Source organism: Gigantopelta aegis, chromosome 7, assembly GCF_016097555.1.
Source record: "Gigantopelta aegis isolate Gae_Host chromosome 7, Gae_host_genome, whole genome shotgun sequence".
NCBI classification, from domain to species: Eukaryota; Metazoa; Mollusca; class Gastropoda; order Neomphalida; family Peltospiridae; genus Gigantopelta; species Gigantopelta aegis.
In genome coordinates, this window is record NC_054705.1 from 3,213,120 (window position 1) to 3,229,065 (window position 15,946).

Below are 15,946 nucleotides of genomic sequence, written 5' to 3' on the forward strand. Positions count from 1 at the left end.
GGCATGGCAGTACCCTCCATACCATCATCATAACTGGGCTTCAGTGGGTTACTGGTATAATCAGTAGACATGGTGGCATGGGCAGTAAATCCAACCATCATCATAACTGGTCAGTGGGACGGGTATAACAGTGACGGTGATGGCATGGGCAGTACCATCCATACCATTATCATTAACTGGGCTTCAGTGGGTACTGGTATATACAGTAGACAGTGGTGGCATGGGCAGTACCAGTCTCGGTGGTGTATGCGCTAAGACATCCATACCCACGAGAGAAACATTTAAAGACTCGCCACTACTCAGACTTCTCCTTATTACACAGTAACAACTAACTACACCACTGTCCTGGGCAGACAGCCGACCTAGTTGAGCTGTACGTGCAGGACAGCGTGTTTGAACATTAATTGGATATAGGTAGGAAAATGCGTGGTGCGCTCAGAACAGCGTGTTTGAACATTAATTGGATATAGGTAGGAGAATACGTGGTGCGCGCAGACAGCGTGCTTAAACATTAATTGGATATAGTTAAACAGTAACAACTAACTAAGCCGCTGTCCTGAACAGACAGCCGAGCAAGTTGAGCTGTACGTGCAAGACGGCGTGCTTAACCATTACTTCGATATAGGTAGGAAAATACGTGACGCGCGCAATACAGCGTGCTTAAACATTAATTGTATAGAAGTAGGAGTATACGTGTTTAATACATAAGCACATACATGGACGTTTAACATTTGCACAGCATTTTACACTGTTATAACTTAATCTTAGAATTTATATATCGACATTTCATGTCAAGTTACTCCTAAGTCCTGAGTGATATAATTCAATTATTATTATGAAGGGCATATTAGGCTAGATACCAAACGGTTTAATGTTGATTATTACCCAGTGTTACGTTTTAAGCATTGTGGAGCAGAGAAATGGTGTAATGTCAGTTGATAATGTATTTGTGTGAGGGTATCTGTTGATACGTTGTGAATCAAGATCAGCTGCAGTGGCGAATCTTCATGGGGCACGCAGGTGCGTATCCAAATTGAGGGTGTAATATCATGGGACACACAGGTGGGAATCCAAGGTGAGGGCATATATTCATGGAACACACAGGTGGGTATCAAAGGTGAGGGTATATCTTCATGGGACACGGATGTGTCTCTAAGGTGAGGATATATCTTCATGGGACATACAGCTGTGTATCCAAGGTGAGGGTATATGTTCATGGGACACAGGTGTATATCCAAGGTGAGGATATATCTTCATGAAACACAGGTGGGTATCTAAGGTGTGGGTGTATCTTCATGGGACACGCAGGTGTATATCTAAGGTGAGAGGGTATATCTTCATGGGACACAGGTGTGTATCTAAGGTGAGGGCATATCGTTATGGGACACAAGTGGGTATCTAAGGTGAGGGTGTATCTTCATTTGTCACACAGCTGTGTATCCAAGTTGAGGGTGTATTGTCATGGGACAGACAGGTGGGTATCCAAGGTGAGGGTATATCTTCATGGGACACAGGTGGGTATCTAAGGTGAGGCGCTTGGGTCGAAGGATCAAATTTCTATTCAGGTTTGTTCTCGTTCCAACCAGTTTGCCACGACTGGTATATCAAAGGTCACGTCATATGCGGTCCTGTGTGTAAGGAAAGACTGTGTCAGTTTGACGAAATGTCAACCGATGATTAATTGACCAGTGTGCTCTAGTGGTGTCGTTAAACAAAACAAACTTTAGTTTCTGTCTCCTGTCTGTCTCACATAGTTTTCTGTAGCTGCTAGTTTGTACATATCTTTATCATGTAGAATTACATATTGAGTTTGAGTTTATGGGAATTTGCCTATTGTTTTTACATAGTTATAGCCTGACCAAGTTTCAAAATGTTCATTTATTTACTGAAGTCCTAAAAAAAAGGTAATTTTCTATACATAAAATTTGAATAATTTGATAAATATTATTGCTAATCGAACAGAACCAAATTTAGAAACCATCGTACAAACACTTTATATGTATCACGAAATGAATTGTGATACTTGTCTATTCCACCGTACCGTGTGTTGGTTTTTCTATTATACAGTTGTAAGCCTTGTTTCTTTTGGACGTCAGTATATGTTACAATGGTTGGAATCGTAGGACAGTCCCTTTACTTCCGGAGAACATTTTTATAGGTCAGTTTGAATTTGATGGATCAAATATCGTATCAGATAAAATGTTTTCAGTACTAGTATTTATTTAACAGTACACTTACCCAAATCTAAAGTACGTCAGTTGTGTGGTTAACATTGTATTAAACAATACACTTACCCAGATTGATAAACAAATATATAGACAAATCAACAGGCGTGCAAATAATAGCATGAAAACGGGGATCTATTTGAGCGTTAGGCTGATGTTCTGAAGTGATAGAACTGAAAACACACACACCGTGGATCCTTATTTTTCCTATTCCAACCAGTCCCTCACGGTGTATATTAAAGTTCATGGTACGTGCTGTCATGTTTGTGGGAAATGCATGGGAAAATGTAAAAAATATCATCTGAAGATTGTGTTAGAGTTATGAATGTTTGACATCCAATTACTGATAATGAAGGTGTTTTTAAAAAACCCAACTTTATCTTCCTCATTCCTTATTCTTTTTTCCTCAGTTATTATTCTATTTCACCATTAAAGTCTAATTATGGGATTTTGGATAGACCAGTATTTATCTTATGTTAAAATTAATTAATTTAAATCGGACCAGTACGTCCGTCACACTATTTACCATGTATCAGTTAGGTCCAATTACTTTATTAAGTTTTGAATATGCTGTGATGCTTTTTCCTGATATTCAGACTGTATTTTCAAATAGGAATTAATTACGTGAGTACTAATGATTTACGCAATTTTGACCATATATTGACGACACTGTCTTTTTACTAATTCTGCATGCACTATGGACTACCATTCCACAATTTTTATCAAGACAAAAATATATTTTTAAGGGACATAATATAAAACTGTATTAAACAATACACTTATCAAAACTTAAACTACGTCATTTGTGCGAGTAACACTCTATTAAACAATACACTTCTCAAACCTTAAACTACGTCATTTGTGCGAGGAACACTGTATTAAACAATACACTTACCCAAACTTAAACTACATGTCATTTGTGCGGATAAATTTATTTATTTATTTTATTAGCCCCGCCCAGTTTGTCCCCCACCCACACAACCCCTCTCAACCCATTCCACACCATTGCAGATATCACCCGACGCATATGGGCTGACCATAAACGTTTTGTCACGTTATACTCGTCATTTCCGTTGCACGTAGACCAAGGAGATAACAAGAAACGATATTAATTGTCATATCTCGTTGAGGTAAAAGGTTTCCACATGTACATCAACGATTGGAAGCCTACATTAGACGATCACCTTACAAAGCTATGCTGGAACATTTTGCATGCAAACAATAAAAGCCTGCGTTGACTGGCTTCTACTGCAGGATTTACGGTATTTTTTTTATTGGTAGCTGCCAGCATGTCTAGTCTTCTTTTTTTTTCTTCTTTTTTTTCGGTAGTACATAACCAAACAATACCCGGCTGGGTTATGGTTGGATGTGCACCTACGTTTTGATATAGCATTTAACGACGCACTCAACACATTTTATTTACGGTTATAGGGCGTCGGACATATGGTTAAGGACCACACATATATTGAAGGAGGAAACCCACTGTCACCACTTCATGGGCTACTCTTTTTCGGTTAGCAGCATGGGATCTTATATATGCACCATCCTATAGACCGCATAGCACATACCACGGTCTTTGATGTACCAGTCGTGGTGCACTGCCTGGAACGAGAATTAGCCCAATGGGCCCACTGGTGTTTTTTTTTTTTTTTTGGGGGGACAGGGATCGACCCCAAACCGACCGCGCACCAAGCTAGCGCCTTACCACCGGGCTACGTCCCGCCCCCCCCCCCCCCGAAAATTTATGGGGTACCTGTATAAAACAAGTACACCATGTTTTTTAGAGACTAAGGGTGTTGTAAAAACATCTGGTTATATCGAAAGGTACCATTCTCTTCAGTTAATATTTTGAGGTAGGGGTTGTAGTACTGATATTTAAGGGTCATAGTTTGGTTCATATATCGCATATATTATAGTGTTTTTAAACACAAACGTTAACATGGTCGCCTATGGGATTTTATTTGGTATAGTATATCACAGATTCAGTGCATAATAGCTCTCGTTTTAGTATCTCTCTTTTTAGGTCACCCGATCACATGATTAATCGTGTGTGTTTACATGTGCGTGACAGATGTGTTGCTATAGAAGTTCGAGTCATCTGACGGGAATGAGGCACATACACAGCCGTCGCCATACTTACAGTGATTCGTGTTGTCGATTGTTAAAGGTTTTTCAAAATAGTTCCTTTCATTGTTCCACTTAATTAACTGTGTGTTTAGCGTAACAATACCTGTGTGTGTTTGGACAAGTGTTGGATATTGTACAATTAAAAGAGACGATAATCTGGTGTACTGCTGGCAAGTGAAGATCAGGTAAGGGGGCGTTACCATAAAAAAACGACTCAAGAAAGCGATCTTTACAGCACTTAAGCAGTTTATCGAGTACATTATAATCTATACATTTAAGACGCTACTTAGAGCTGTCACTAACCACTAACAACTAACAACTTACCCACTGTACTGGACAGAGAGCCCAGATAGCTGTGCCCAGGACAGCGTGCTTGAACCTTAATTGGATATAAGCATGAAAATAAGTTGAAATGGACTGTAGGCAGATGTACATTCATTATTTATTCTTCATATGCTATTTGTTATCCACTTGCATGATCAGAATAGGTGGGTGGGTGGGGTACAGGGGCCATGCCCCTTCCCCATCCTGACATATGATGTCTCCCTAATACATAAATCACGGTAGGCTAGATTATACACAGTTGCAGACTCGTAGTCTTGGTGCGTGAGCACTATGCGCCCACCCATGAGGGTGTGCTATAAAAGATCATATTAAGTTAAAGTTTGTTTTGTTTAACCACACCATTAGAGCACATTGATTTATTAATCATTGGCTATTGGATGTCAATTATTTGGTAATATTGACATGTAGTCTTAGAGAGGAAACCCACTACATTTTCTATTAGTAGCAAGGGATCTTTTATAAGTACCATCCCAAAGACAGAATAGCACATCCCACAACCTTTGATCTAGCAGTTGTGGTGCACTGGCTGGAACGAGGAATAACCCAATATGGCCCACCAACAAGGATCGTTCCCAAACCGACCGCGCATCAAGCGAGCACTCTACCACTGGGCTACGAACCACCAGTATTTAGTGCACGTTTCTGTTAAAACGCCAAACGCGCAACAATCCAAACCTGCTCCAGTAAATTTCTCTCTTCTTTTTCAATACATCTCCCGGTGAAGCAAGTCTCAACCTCTCTATTAACAGAACCTGCCTCCGTGGCGTCGTGGTTAGGCCATCGGTCAACAGGCTGGTAGGTACTGGGTTCGGATCCCAGTCGAGGCATGGGATTTTTAATTCAGATACCGACTCCAAACCCTGAGTGAGTGCTTCGCAAGGCTCAATGGGTAGGTGTAAACCACTTGCACCGACCAGTGATCCATAACTGGTTCAACAAAGGCCATGGTTTGTGCTATCCTGTCTGTGGGAAGCGCAAATAAAAGATTCCTTGCTGCTAATCGGAAAGAGTAGCCCATGAAGTGGCGACAGCGGGTTTCCTCTCAAAATCAGTGTGGTCCTTAACCATATGTTTGACGCCATATAACCGTAAATAAAATGTATTAAGTGCGTCGTTAAATAAAACATTTCTTTCTTTCTTTCTCTATAAACATCGCTCGTCACAGCATAAAATTCCAACACACGCGCATGATCAATTATTAATATTCTTATTTAAGGTATTTTTATTTTGAAAAATTTAATCCATAGAAAAACATCCAACATCCGGGCCTGAGATGCAACTCCCACCCCTTCTCGAATACAAAATTATCTCCCCCCTCTCCCCTGCCCATATATTTTGCATGTATTTAACAAGGCATCTGAAATAAGATTTCAAAATAGTATAGGAACTGTAACACATGTACAGTTAACAACTGATCTAAACATTTATTCCTGTTGATATTCTGTAGAAACCATACAAGAAAATCACAGTCACTGAGTTAGCAGCTGGCACTATTCAGTTTGGGTGCTGATAAAATTAGTCTTAACGTTGTGTATTCAAATGAGATACCAGCAGAAATGTTGTACTTTTGTTGTTACACACAATTTAGTGATATCTGGGTCCAAAACTGTTGGCTATCGTGCACTTGAAAATAATATTATTTAGTAAAAATACATAGAGGTTATTTCATGACTTTTATGTCAACGACTGGTGTGTGAAAACCACTGTTGACATAAAAACCGTATTCGAAAAAAACACCATGAAAATGGTTTATTTATTACAGTGTATATGAATCTTTCCTAATTTTTGACATTATCTTTTGCATAATATTAATATCTTTTTCTTATCCTATCGAATACACGTAACGAAATGATGATATATGTGTTCCATTGGCACTTTTCCAGAAAATGTACTTGACCATGAACTTTTCAAAAATAAATATGAATAAATATTACCATTATTTAATTGTTAAATTAATAATTATTTAATAACACTACTGTGAAAACGTACCTGACAAGGCTAAACTTTAACTTGGCTTTATAGTTAATCAGTTTTAGATATTTTGCCGTCATGGCACTTAATCTCCATTTTTAGGTACAATTGTTTAAATTACTTCCTTTTTTAAATAAGATCAGACGCATATTTAATCTTCAAGCTAAAAAACGATGAAATGATACTGACCTCAATAATTAAAATAATAATTTACAAGGGAAATAATTGAGTCGTAAATTTGTTCACAAAAATAAAAGTATGATTTCTATATTTTCACCATAACCTTTCAGTAAAATATGACTTTTCACCAAATATCATTTTTGACACCCACATCTAGCTACAATAACTGTCACCAACACACAAACTGACTAGTGGTTTGTGTCATTCATCAGTGAAGTTCACACTATTTTAAGAAATAATAATAATAAATAAATAAAATGTTATCTACAGAAATCGCTTTGGTCAAATTAGCCAAGAGGTGAATAAAATACCAGAATAAAAGTATTTGCCTTTTGTGTTTTCAGATATCCATGGGGATGTGAATCAGCCGTCTTAGGCGGTTACAGGTTCACGGTATTCGTGCAGATGTTGAGGTGCAAAGTTGTAATAAAATAAAATGATATAAAAGAATCTTAATCTGGCATGGCCAGTCATTGCGAATGAAATGGATATGTATAAAGGAAACTAAATATACAGATGATGAAATTTCATCATTACAATAAGAATTAGATAGAAGAAGCTTTGGTGACTTTAGTATCTCCCTCAATGAATTGACTAATTTGTTTCCATGAGACTATAGAACAGCAGTGCAAAGGTTACAAGAGGAGTTTATCGTAATTGATAAACAAAACGATAACAACTCAATAAAAATGGCATGAAACAGCAGTGGCGACCCTCAAACCTGCATGTTTCATCTTGTAAAACTTGATCATCAGCAGATTAAACTTTTTGAAAGTCCTGAAGTTAAAACTTTTCTCATTACAAAAATGAAGGCACGTAAATATGATCTTATGTTTGATGAAAAAGATCCAACAATTGCTTCTGTGCAGGTTAAAGATGTCGATATGTTGGAAGAAGCTAAACTGTATTTTGTGCATTTGGTTGTACGCCGTTCTGTTGATATCAAAATTGTCAAACCAACCTATTTGTCAACAGGTGAACTTTTGCAGCTGCTTCAAAAAGCCAGAAGAGATGGAAAGCTGTGTGTGGAACTAAATAATGATGTGATAACATTTGTTTCAACTAAAGATATTGATGAACGTGTTTGCAGGACATGGAACAAAGTCATCACTGACGGCTGTGCAGAGGAAATTCAGATGTCAAGAGACGTTTACTCAGTGTTCCTTCGTGGCTGGGAAACGAACTGGATACAAGACCTGTCAGAGGAAGATGATCCTGCTATTATTGACCTGTTTACAAATGATGACAAGTATGGCGTCGCACTGAAGGGGACGGAAAACAGTTGTATACAAAATGGTGGATGCCATTCAAGAAAAACATTCAAAACCTAAACCTATTAATCAACTAGGAAAGCAATGCACAGAAAACCAATATGCGAGTGAAAATTCTGAAACATTACATTCCTTTGGTTACGAAACATTGTCCTATGAGCGTACCACTGGAAGTCTAGATTTCAAAGGGAATCTTCTTACTGTCAAAGTTTACATCGCGGATATCACCAAGCTGAAGGTTGATGTTGTTGTTAACGCTGCCAATGGACAACTGGATTACGGCAGTGTCGCGAATTACATTGCACAAGCTGCTGGTGACGACTTAGAAAGTGAAGACTATATTCAGAAACATGGTGATGTCCCTGTAACCAATCTTGCAGTAACCGGCGCAGGACGTCTGCCGTGCAAGAGTGTGTTCCACGCTGTATGGCCGACCTGGTACGACTACAGTGAGGAGGAGAAACACGTCTGTCTGGAGGATCTGTTGAAAACTATCTTCAGATGTCTGTGTGCCGCCAGAGATCTAAATATGACGTCCATTGCTATTCCTCCCATCGGTTCAGGTAATACAATTACAATGAAGCCAAACTATTTTATGCCCATAACACAATGACATACTCTGGGACAGGTGTGTAAATTGATGCTCACAAATTAGTATCTAACGTCACAGGTTTCCCAATTTTAATAATGATAATTGTATTACAATAGTCCAATTTAATGTTTACATGTGTACACTTCCATGTGCCAATTAGCGGCTATATCCAGATGCACTAAACTCTCTGTACAATGGTTTAAATAAATAAATAAATAAATAAATATAAATAAATAAATAAATGAACAAATACTTGAACAAATATAGTTACATGTAAAACCAAATGAAACCATTTTGGAACAAAAATATTGGGCGTTTTATGGTAATGATGTTCATTGGTGCTGTGGACCGGTTTTAAAACATGCAGGGTGTTTCATATTATCTGTCCTTATTCTTTACAGTTGTATTGTCTACACACATCAGTGTACAATACATTGGAAAGCATAGCCTTATGGCAGACATAATAAATCTTTATTTGATATATAATACTTGGGCATTATCTTCATGACAGTCAGTACGTTTCAGTGTCCATTCATAAAATATGTTCTACATGACGTCTATTCTGGGAAATTATGACGTCAAGTCTGTGTTTAAAGTTACTGATTACATTTGCGCATGTTTCTCTGTGAATGGCACATATCTCCCTCTTGAGTGCAACTTCCAGTTCATTGGTATTGGCAAGAGTAGGGCTATACACTCTATCTTTCAGATATCCCCACAAGAAAAGTCAAGGGGACAGGTCAGTCCTGAAAGGAATCAAGTTGCACCCGAATGTTTGTCTTAGCCATTCAGTCACATCACCAGCTGTGTGAGGGATAGTCTCATCTTGTTGAAGCCATATATCATCCATATATACCTTTCCTTCTCAATGCTGGGATGAATTTCCTCGCAGCTTTCACTTGTTCAACGGATTCAGCATTTCTTAGATATTGGGAATCCAGGATTTCCATGTCGCTTGTCTTCTACTGATCCTGAGTCATCAAATCATTTTACAATTCTCTGGATCTGTTTAGTGTTCAACTGCCCTAGGTTTGGATGATTGTTTGTCAACCACTGTGTTTAGCTATTTACACTGGTAATACAGTTTACAAACTTCACAACACTGGTCTTTGGATGATACCATTTTGAAATTAAGTCGACACGAAGTGACGTCATTCATGACGCCATGACTTCAGTTGATTTCAGTTGATCTATCTACTTCGTGATGGCGCATAAATAGTTTTAATATCTTGAAAATTGACTTAGCTATAACAGTTTCTTATAAAGACCGATATTATGAAACACCCTGTATTTAAGAGTTCCATTTCTAAAATAGTAAAATATTGTCAAAGAGTTAAACACTTTTAGTTAGGCATCTGGGCCCAATTTCACAAAATATCGTAAACCTAGTTTTGCACGTAAACGTAAATCTATGTCTAAACCACAATTCTTATGACTGTTATAGTTCAACAAATATAGTTAGAAAAACACATATTTCATATTCTTTTGTCTTTAAAATACTCCAGCTTCCGTAATGATGTAATTTTCTGCGTGAAACAGACGCTAGATACGTGAAAACGCACGACTGGTATAACTGTTAGTAGCAGGCATAAACTTACGATGTTTAGCGAAATGGATCCCCCTGTTGGTTAGCAAAAAGTACTACACATGATGCATTTCCAACATTGATATCAAAGGCCGTGGCATGTGCAGTCCTGTCTGTGGGATGGTGCATATAAAAGATATCTTGCTACGAATAGAAAAATGTAGAGGGTTTCCTCTCTAAGACTATATGTCGAAATTACCAAATGTTTGACATATATTGGCTGATTAATGAATCAATGTGCTCTAGTGGTGTCATTAAACAAAACAAACTTACGTTCGTTCTACACTCCCATTGTATTGTATGTTAAATTTTTGTTCTACATTATATACCGGTATCTTTATAGTATCACTAAAGGAAATTTTAAAATAAAAAAAAAGATGTTATTTCAGTACTATTTGTTTTGTAAATGTCACATAGCCTATTTTAGCAATATTTGTTTTGTACATGTGACATGTTATTATTTTAGCAACATTTCTTTTGTAAATGTGACATTATTTCAGTAATATTTGTTATGTAAATGTGACAGGTATTATTATTTCAGTACTACATGTATTTGTTTTGTAAATGTAGCATATATTATTATTTCAGTAATATTTGTTTTGTAAATGTAACATATATTATTTCAGTAATATTTGTTTTGTAAATGTGACATATATTATTATTTTAGTAATATTTGTTTTGTAAATTTATTATTATTATTGTTGTTGTTGTTGTTGTGTTGTTGTTGTTGTTGTTGTTGTTGTTGTTGTTGTTGTTGTTGTTGTTGTTGTTGATGTTGTTGTTGTTCTTGTTAATGTTGTTATTATTATTATTATTATTACAGTGATATCTGGAGTACCGAAGGTGTACTGTGCAGAGATGTATGTACGAGCTGTTAGAGGTTTTGACCTGTATGTCCAGGGAGGTTCTTTGAAGGAAGTCCATTTTGTGGATGAAAATACAGAAATGGTGGATTTGATACAAAAATCCTTTAGAAAAGAATGGAAGAAATCAGTTAGTGAAGAAACTGCCATGAATGACCAGATGATCATTAACGAGATGTTAGGATCATTTTCAGTTCAGCCAAATGGTTCTTCGGCATGGTCAACAGCTGGAGTCATGAACAGTTCCATTCTGGACAATTTGACAACTTTCGATCTGTACAAAGACAAGGCCCAAAACAAGCCGCAGTGTCAGTACATGGAGCAGGAGTATTATCGGCCGGAGAACATGATGCCCGCCGATCCATACAGTGCGATGAACGGGGAGTTGGACAGGGACGGTGTGAACACTGTGGAACAGAATCTAAAGGGGATGACTCTAGCCGACGGCAAAATGGATGGTGTGGTGAACGATATGGGTGGGGGTGAGAATGGGGTGAATATGGCACAGGGACCAGTTATTTCGGGTGGTGGAGGAGGGGGCGGTGGTTCGCAGGCTCCGAAGAAGGCCTCGTGGGCTGCGATAGCGAGTCAGCCGACTCGACAGCAGCCAAAACAACGGACAATTCCGCGGCCACCCGTCAACCCCAAGCAGCACAATATGGACATAGGCACGTGGGGGGAGAACCGATGCAACGGTGGTGGTGGACGGCAACCCCCCCCCCCCCCCCCCCCAGCAGAGACAGGGAGGGTTCAACGCACCTCAGCGACAGATGAACTCTTCTTCGTACAATTCGTCGGGTGGGAATTCTGGCGGCGGCAACGACCACCGCTCCAACAGCAACGGCGGGTACAGTGGGTCGTCTAATTCTTCGTCAACATCGTCAGCAGTGATGGCTGTGCACAGTCCCGTTGTGGATAAGTTGAAATCGTCGAACCAATATAACCCCAAGGAATACAACCTCAACCTGAAACGTGCGCGTTTCTTCATCATAAAGAGTTACTCTGAGGACGATATCCACCGGTCTATCAAGTACAGCACCTGGTGCAGCACGGAACACGGAAATAAACGTCTCGACCAGGCAATGCGCGAACGCGAGGGCAAAGGCCCCATCTTCCTTCTGTTCAGTGTTAATGGCAGCGGACATTTCTGCGGATTGGCACAGATGGTTTCGCTGGTGGACTACCAGAAGAGCAGCGGTATGTGTGCACAGGACAAGTGGAAGGGACAGTTTGAGGTGAAGTGGATCTATGTGAAGGACGTGCCCAACAGCCAGCTGAGACACATCCGGCTGGAGAACAATGAAAACAAGCCTGTGACCAACTCACGCGACACTCAGGAGGTGCCGCCCGAGAAGGGTAAACAGGTGTTGAAAATAATTCATAGCTACCAGCACAAGACGTCCATCTTCGATGACTTCACTCTCTATGAAAAACAGGAGGAAGAGGAAGTCACGAAGGTAAATTGGAAATTGTAACCTCTGCAATTAAGAAACTAGTGTCCACGGCATTTTTCCACGGCAATTTGTTATATTTGCAACTCTGTATTGTAAGTAAATTTGAATGATGAGTTTGTTATTTGTTTTGTTTGCCAATATGCTGTAAGATTAATTTATACCAGTGGCGGTATTCGTTGACTGAAAGTGACGTCACAGCCAACGCGTGAATGGCACGTGGCAAGTTCAAGAACATTGCGGTTGTAAAGAGATGACAATGTATCATATACAGCGTAGGCAGTCCGCAGTGACGTGCCAGTTTAATCTTTATATTTTAATTATAATACATCAAAGTGTCAGAATATATTTAATGAGATATAGAATTAAAATAGTTTTCCTTAAAAACAGCATAATTAATTATGTTAGGAAATCTGTCACCAAGATCGAATGCCCCCCTTTCAAACACAAGTACAGGGTATGCACTTGGGATTTTGTTTTTCACAGCAACATTTTGACTCGCCCGTACAACTTTTGAATGGCTCGTGGCCGAATGTCGTTTAAAAAAACCCACCTTACTTAAATTGTACTTTAAAAACATGTTATCATAGCATACAAACAATAATAACAACACAAAAGAAGGAAACAGAACATGTTTTAGTTATATTGCATACTGTTGTAACTAAATTATTATTAGGGACTATTACGTTGTCACGGGACCCACACAATCAAACATGTGGAATATTTTACCAAGGTTCGGTCTTGGAATGATTGTCGTTGGCATCATTCACAGTGACGATTGGGTGTTTGGAAAAGTAGACTCGGTATATTCCGTAAGAAACGAAAACGTTCCAACACAATGTCATTCCCAGTCTGGAGTCTACATGTCCGAGCCTGTCCCAGCAGCACTGGAAGATTGACCGCCCCACTCTAAGAAGAAATAGGAAGCGGGGTCGGCCCTTACTACTCTTTTCTAGGCTTTACTTTGTTTTACTATGATACCATCTCGTATCCTCCGGAGTCGGGCCCGTCCGCACCACTATACCAACCCATGACGACTGGACTATACCCTAGTCTGATTCTCTCTCTCGTTCAGACGGATCCGGCTTCTCAAGATCTGTATTTCAGCACAGCACTACACCTTCAACGTCTATTGACTGTCAATCTAGGGGTTTTCTTGACGGGATGCAACCCATCTCGTCCCTACAAGCTGTGCACCCTAACGGCCTTAACGAGGCCACTCACGTAGACATATAGTTCGGATTTTAAACTTTTAGACCTTCGTTCAAAAGTTTATGTCGAAATTACTTCTTTTTTTTAAATATTATTCAATAGTCCGATCCTCTCTTCTTTCTCTTATTTATTTTTGGACTGTCCTTCTAAAATGCTCCAAATTATATAAATATTCGGCCGAGCAGGCAATTCTTTTTATTTTTGGCTTGTAACTTTTTTTCTTTCTTTTTTTAAATTCTATTAACTTTTTTACTAATGGCTATTTTCAAAATTCTGCCCATTTTCAACTCTACTCCCTCTACACCCCCACACCCCCCGCCCTCCATCCCGAGTCAGGCCACCGATCTTCTCTAATTTGTTTTTGACCCCCCGATCTAATCTACCGACCAAATTTAATGAGTAGAATTTTCTTTATTAATTATATTAATTAGAGATGCGCATCAAAATGTTAAAGGTCCACTATTTAATTTTTGGATGTAAATTTCAAAATTGTCCGCTTAATTTTTTTCTGTCCCGGGACAAGCCCCTGGCTTTCCAGAGACAGGCCCCGGGACGGACATGCTCGAAACTCTAGTGGTATATGAGCATGTAAAAATTATTCGCACTCGCACTCGCACTCGCCCAACACAATGTAACTTCGGAAAATCTCAGGCTCGTAAACAAAATCTTTTCGAAACATAGCGTAGCGGAATGTGGCGAGTTGTTCCGATTGAACCTTTAGGTGGCTGAGGTTTTCCGAATACATAGTCAAAACCAGCCAAGGGATTCCAAATGGTTTTAGACTGTTCGATATACTGGGGAAGTGGTCGCTATTATGTCCTATATGGGTTTGGTTGCGCAGATACTAATACGAAACCAGTTGAAAACAATAAATAAAAAATAACTTTCCGATCTCTTACAAACATTAGTTATTTGCATTTTGATACATAATACAACATGCGGAAATGTTCGGTCGCCTAGCGGGTGACACGTGATAAGGTTTTGACTTGCCCGACGCTATTTTGACTCGCCATGGGCGATCGGGCGACCGTAAAGTGCACACCCTGCAAGTAAAATGTAAATCGGTAAAGGTTATTTTTATTTCGTGTTTTTTTTTTAGGGGGGGGGGGGAGTTCAGATTAAGCCACTCGGCACCAGATATGGTTAGCATATTTTGTCAATATAAATGACAGAGAATGTTTTTATTAAATTATTGGAACGATCTTTTAATATATTATATACATATTATGTATATCTGCAAATGTCTCATCATCAGGCTTATAGGAGTGTATGTCCAACATTTTATTGAAAATAAAACACTCGTATTGCATTATAGCCACAGTTAAACAATGTATAAACTGTCACCCCCACCCCTGCACGCCAGTGGTCCCTGTAATGCACGTGTTATGAACAGTCAACAGTTTAATTACCTATAGTCTGTCCCATAGGGAACGCCTTTTTTCGTGCTATGAAATGTACTAAACGTTATTTATTTCTGGACCGATTGATTTGTAAATTGCACACAAAAAATAGTTAGTTTTTTTTTTTCCAAAATACTTACTTTTCTTCTATCGTGAAACCAAACTGAATTTGTTCTAGTTTTTTTTTAAAAACATTGTTTATAGAATGATGGGACAGAATATAGCTGGAACTCACTTAATGCTGGATCGAGTTCAGCCAGACCGAGCAGAAACACGTCGGCTAGACTGGTTTAAGCGCTTCACGGTAAACCAACTGGCCACGTCGGGAACCAATCCAATAGTTCGCGAACGTTAGCGAAACGCTTGTTTGCTGAACTTTGCATTGGTAATTTACATGTAGTTTCGATCATGCCCGATGGCGCTGAGATTCAGATACATTTTAGTATTTACTTTTAATCTGTTTTCAGTTCGCAAAGTATATTTTATTTTTAACAATAAGGAAAAAATATATCTTTAAAAAGAAATCCAATGTAGTCGACGGCAATCTCCACGGCCACTGTCTTGTATTAAAGAAGTGATTGCTAATTAAAATGTTGACTCTCTCTCTCTCTCTCTCTCTCTCTCTCTCTCTCTCTCTCTCTCTCTCTCTCTCTCTCTGCATAAAATAGTTTTCACAAAGCAGATCCTAGCGTGTAAGCAATATGGCGTATTTTTCACTGTTACA

The 15,946-nt window shown here is 38.9% G+C and overlaps 1 protein-coding gene across 1 annotated transcript; it reads left to right on the forward strand.

The window, feature by feature from the left end:
* The first annotated feature begins 4,334 nt into the window (after positions 1-4,334).
* LOC121377469 (YTH domain-containing family protein 2-like) lies at positions 4,335-12,720 on the forward strand. Its single transcript, XM_041505471.1, has 4 exons — positions 4,335-4,537; positions 7,193-8,682; positions 11,120-11,860; positions 11,907-12,720. The coding sequence occupies exons 2-4, from the start codon at positions 8,142-8,144 to the stop codon at positions 12,632-12,634; spliced, it is 2,010 nt and encodes a 669-aa protein (XP_041361405.1). The 5' UTR covers positions 4,335-4,537; positions 7,193-8,141; the 3' UTR covers positions 12,635-12,720.
* The last annotated feature ends 3,226 nt before the right edge of the window (positions 12,721-15,946 follow it).

Coding starts and splice junctions, on each gene's coding strand:
- LOC121377469 (XM_041505471.1), top strand. CDS start 8,142: ATGGTGGATGCCATTCAAGAAAAACATTCAAAACCTAAACCTATTAAT. Junction 8,683..11,119: donor TATTCCTCCCATCGGTTCAG/GTAATACAATTA, acceptor TTATTATTACAG/TGATATCTGGAGTACCGAAG. Junction 11,861..11,906: donor GAACCGATGCAACGGTGGTG/GTGGACGGCAAC, acceptor AGAGACAGGGAG/GGTTCAACGCACCTCAGCGA.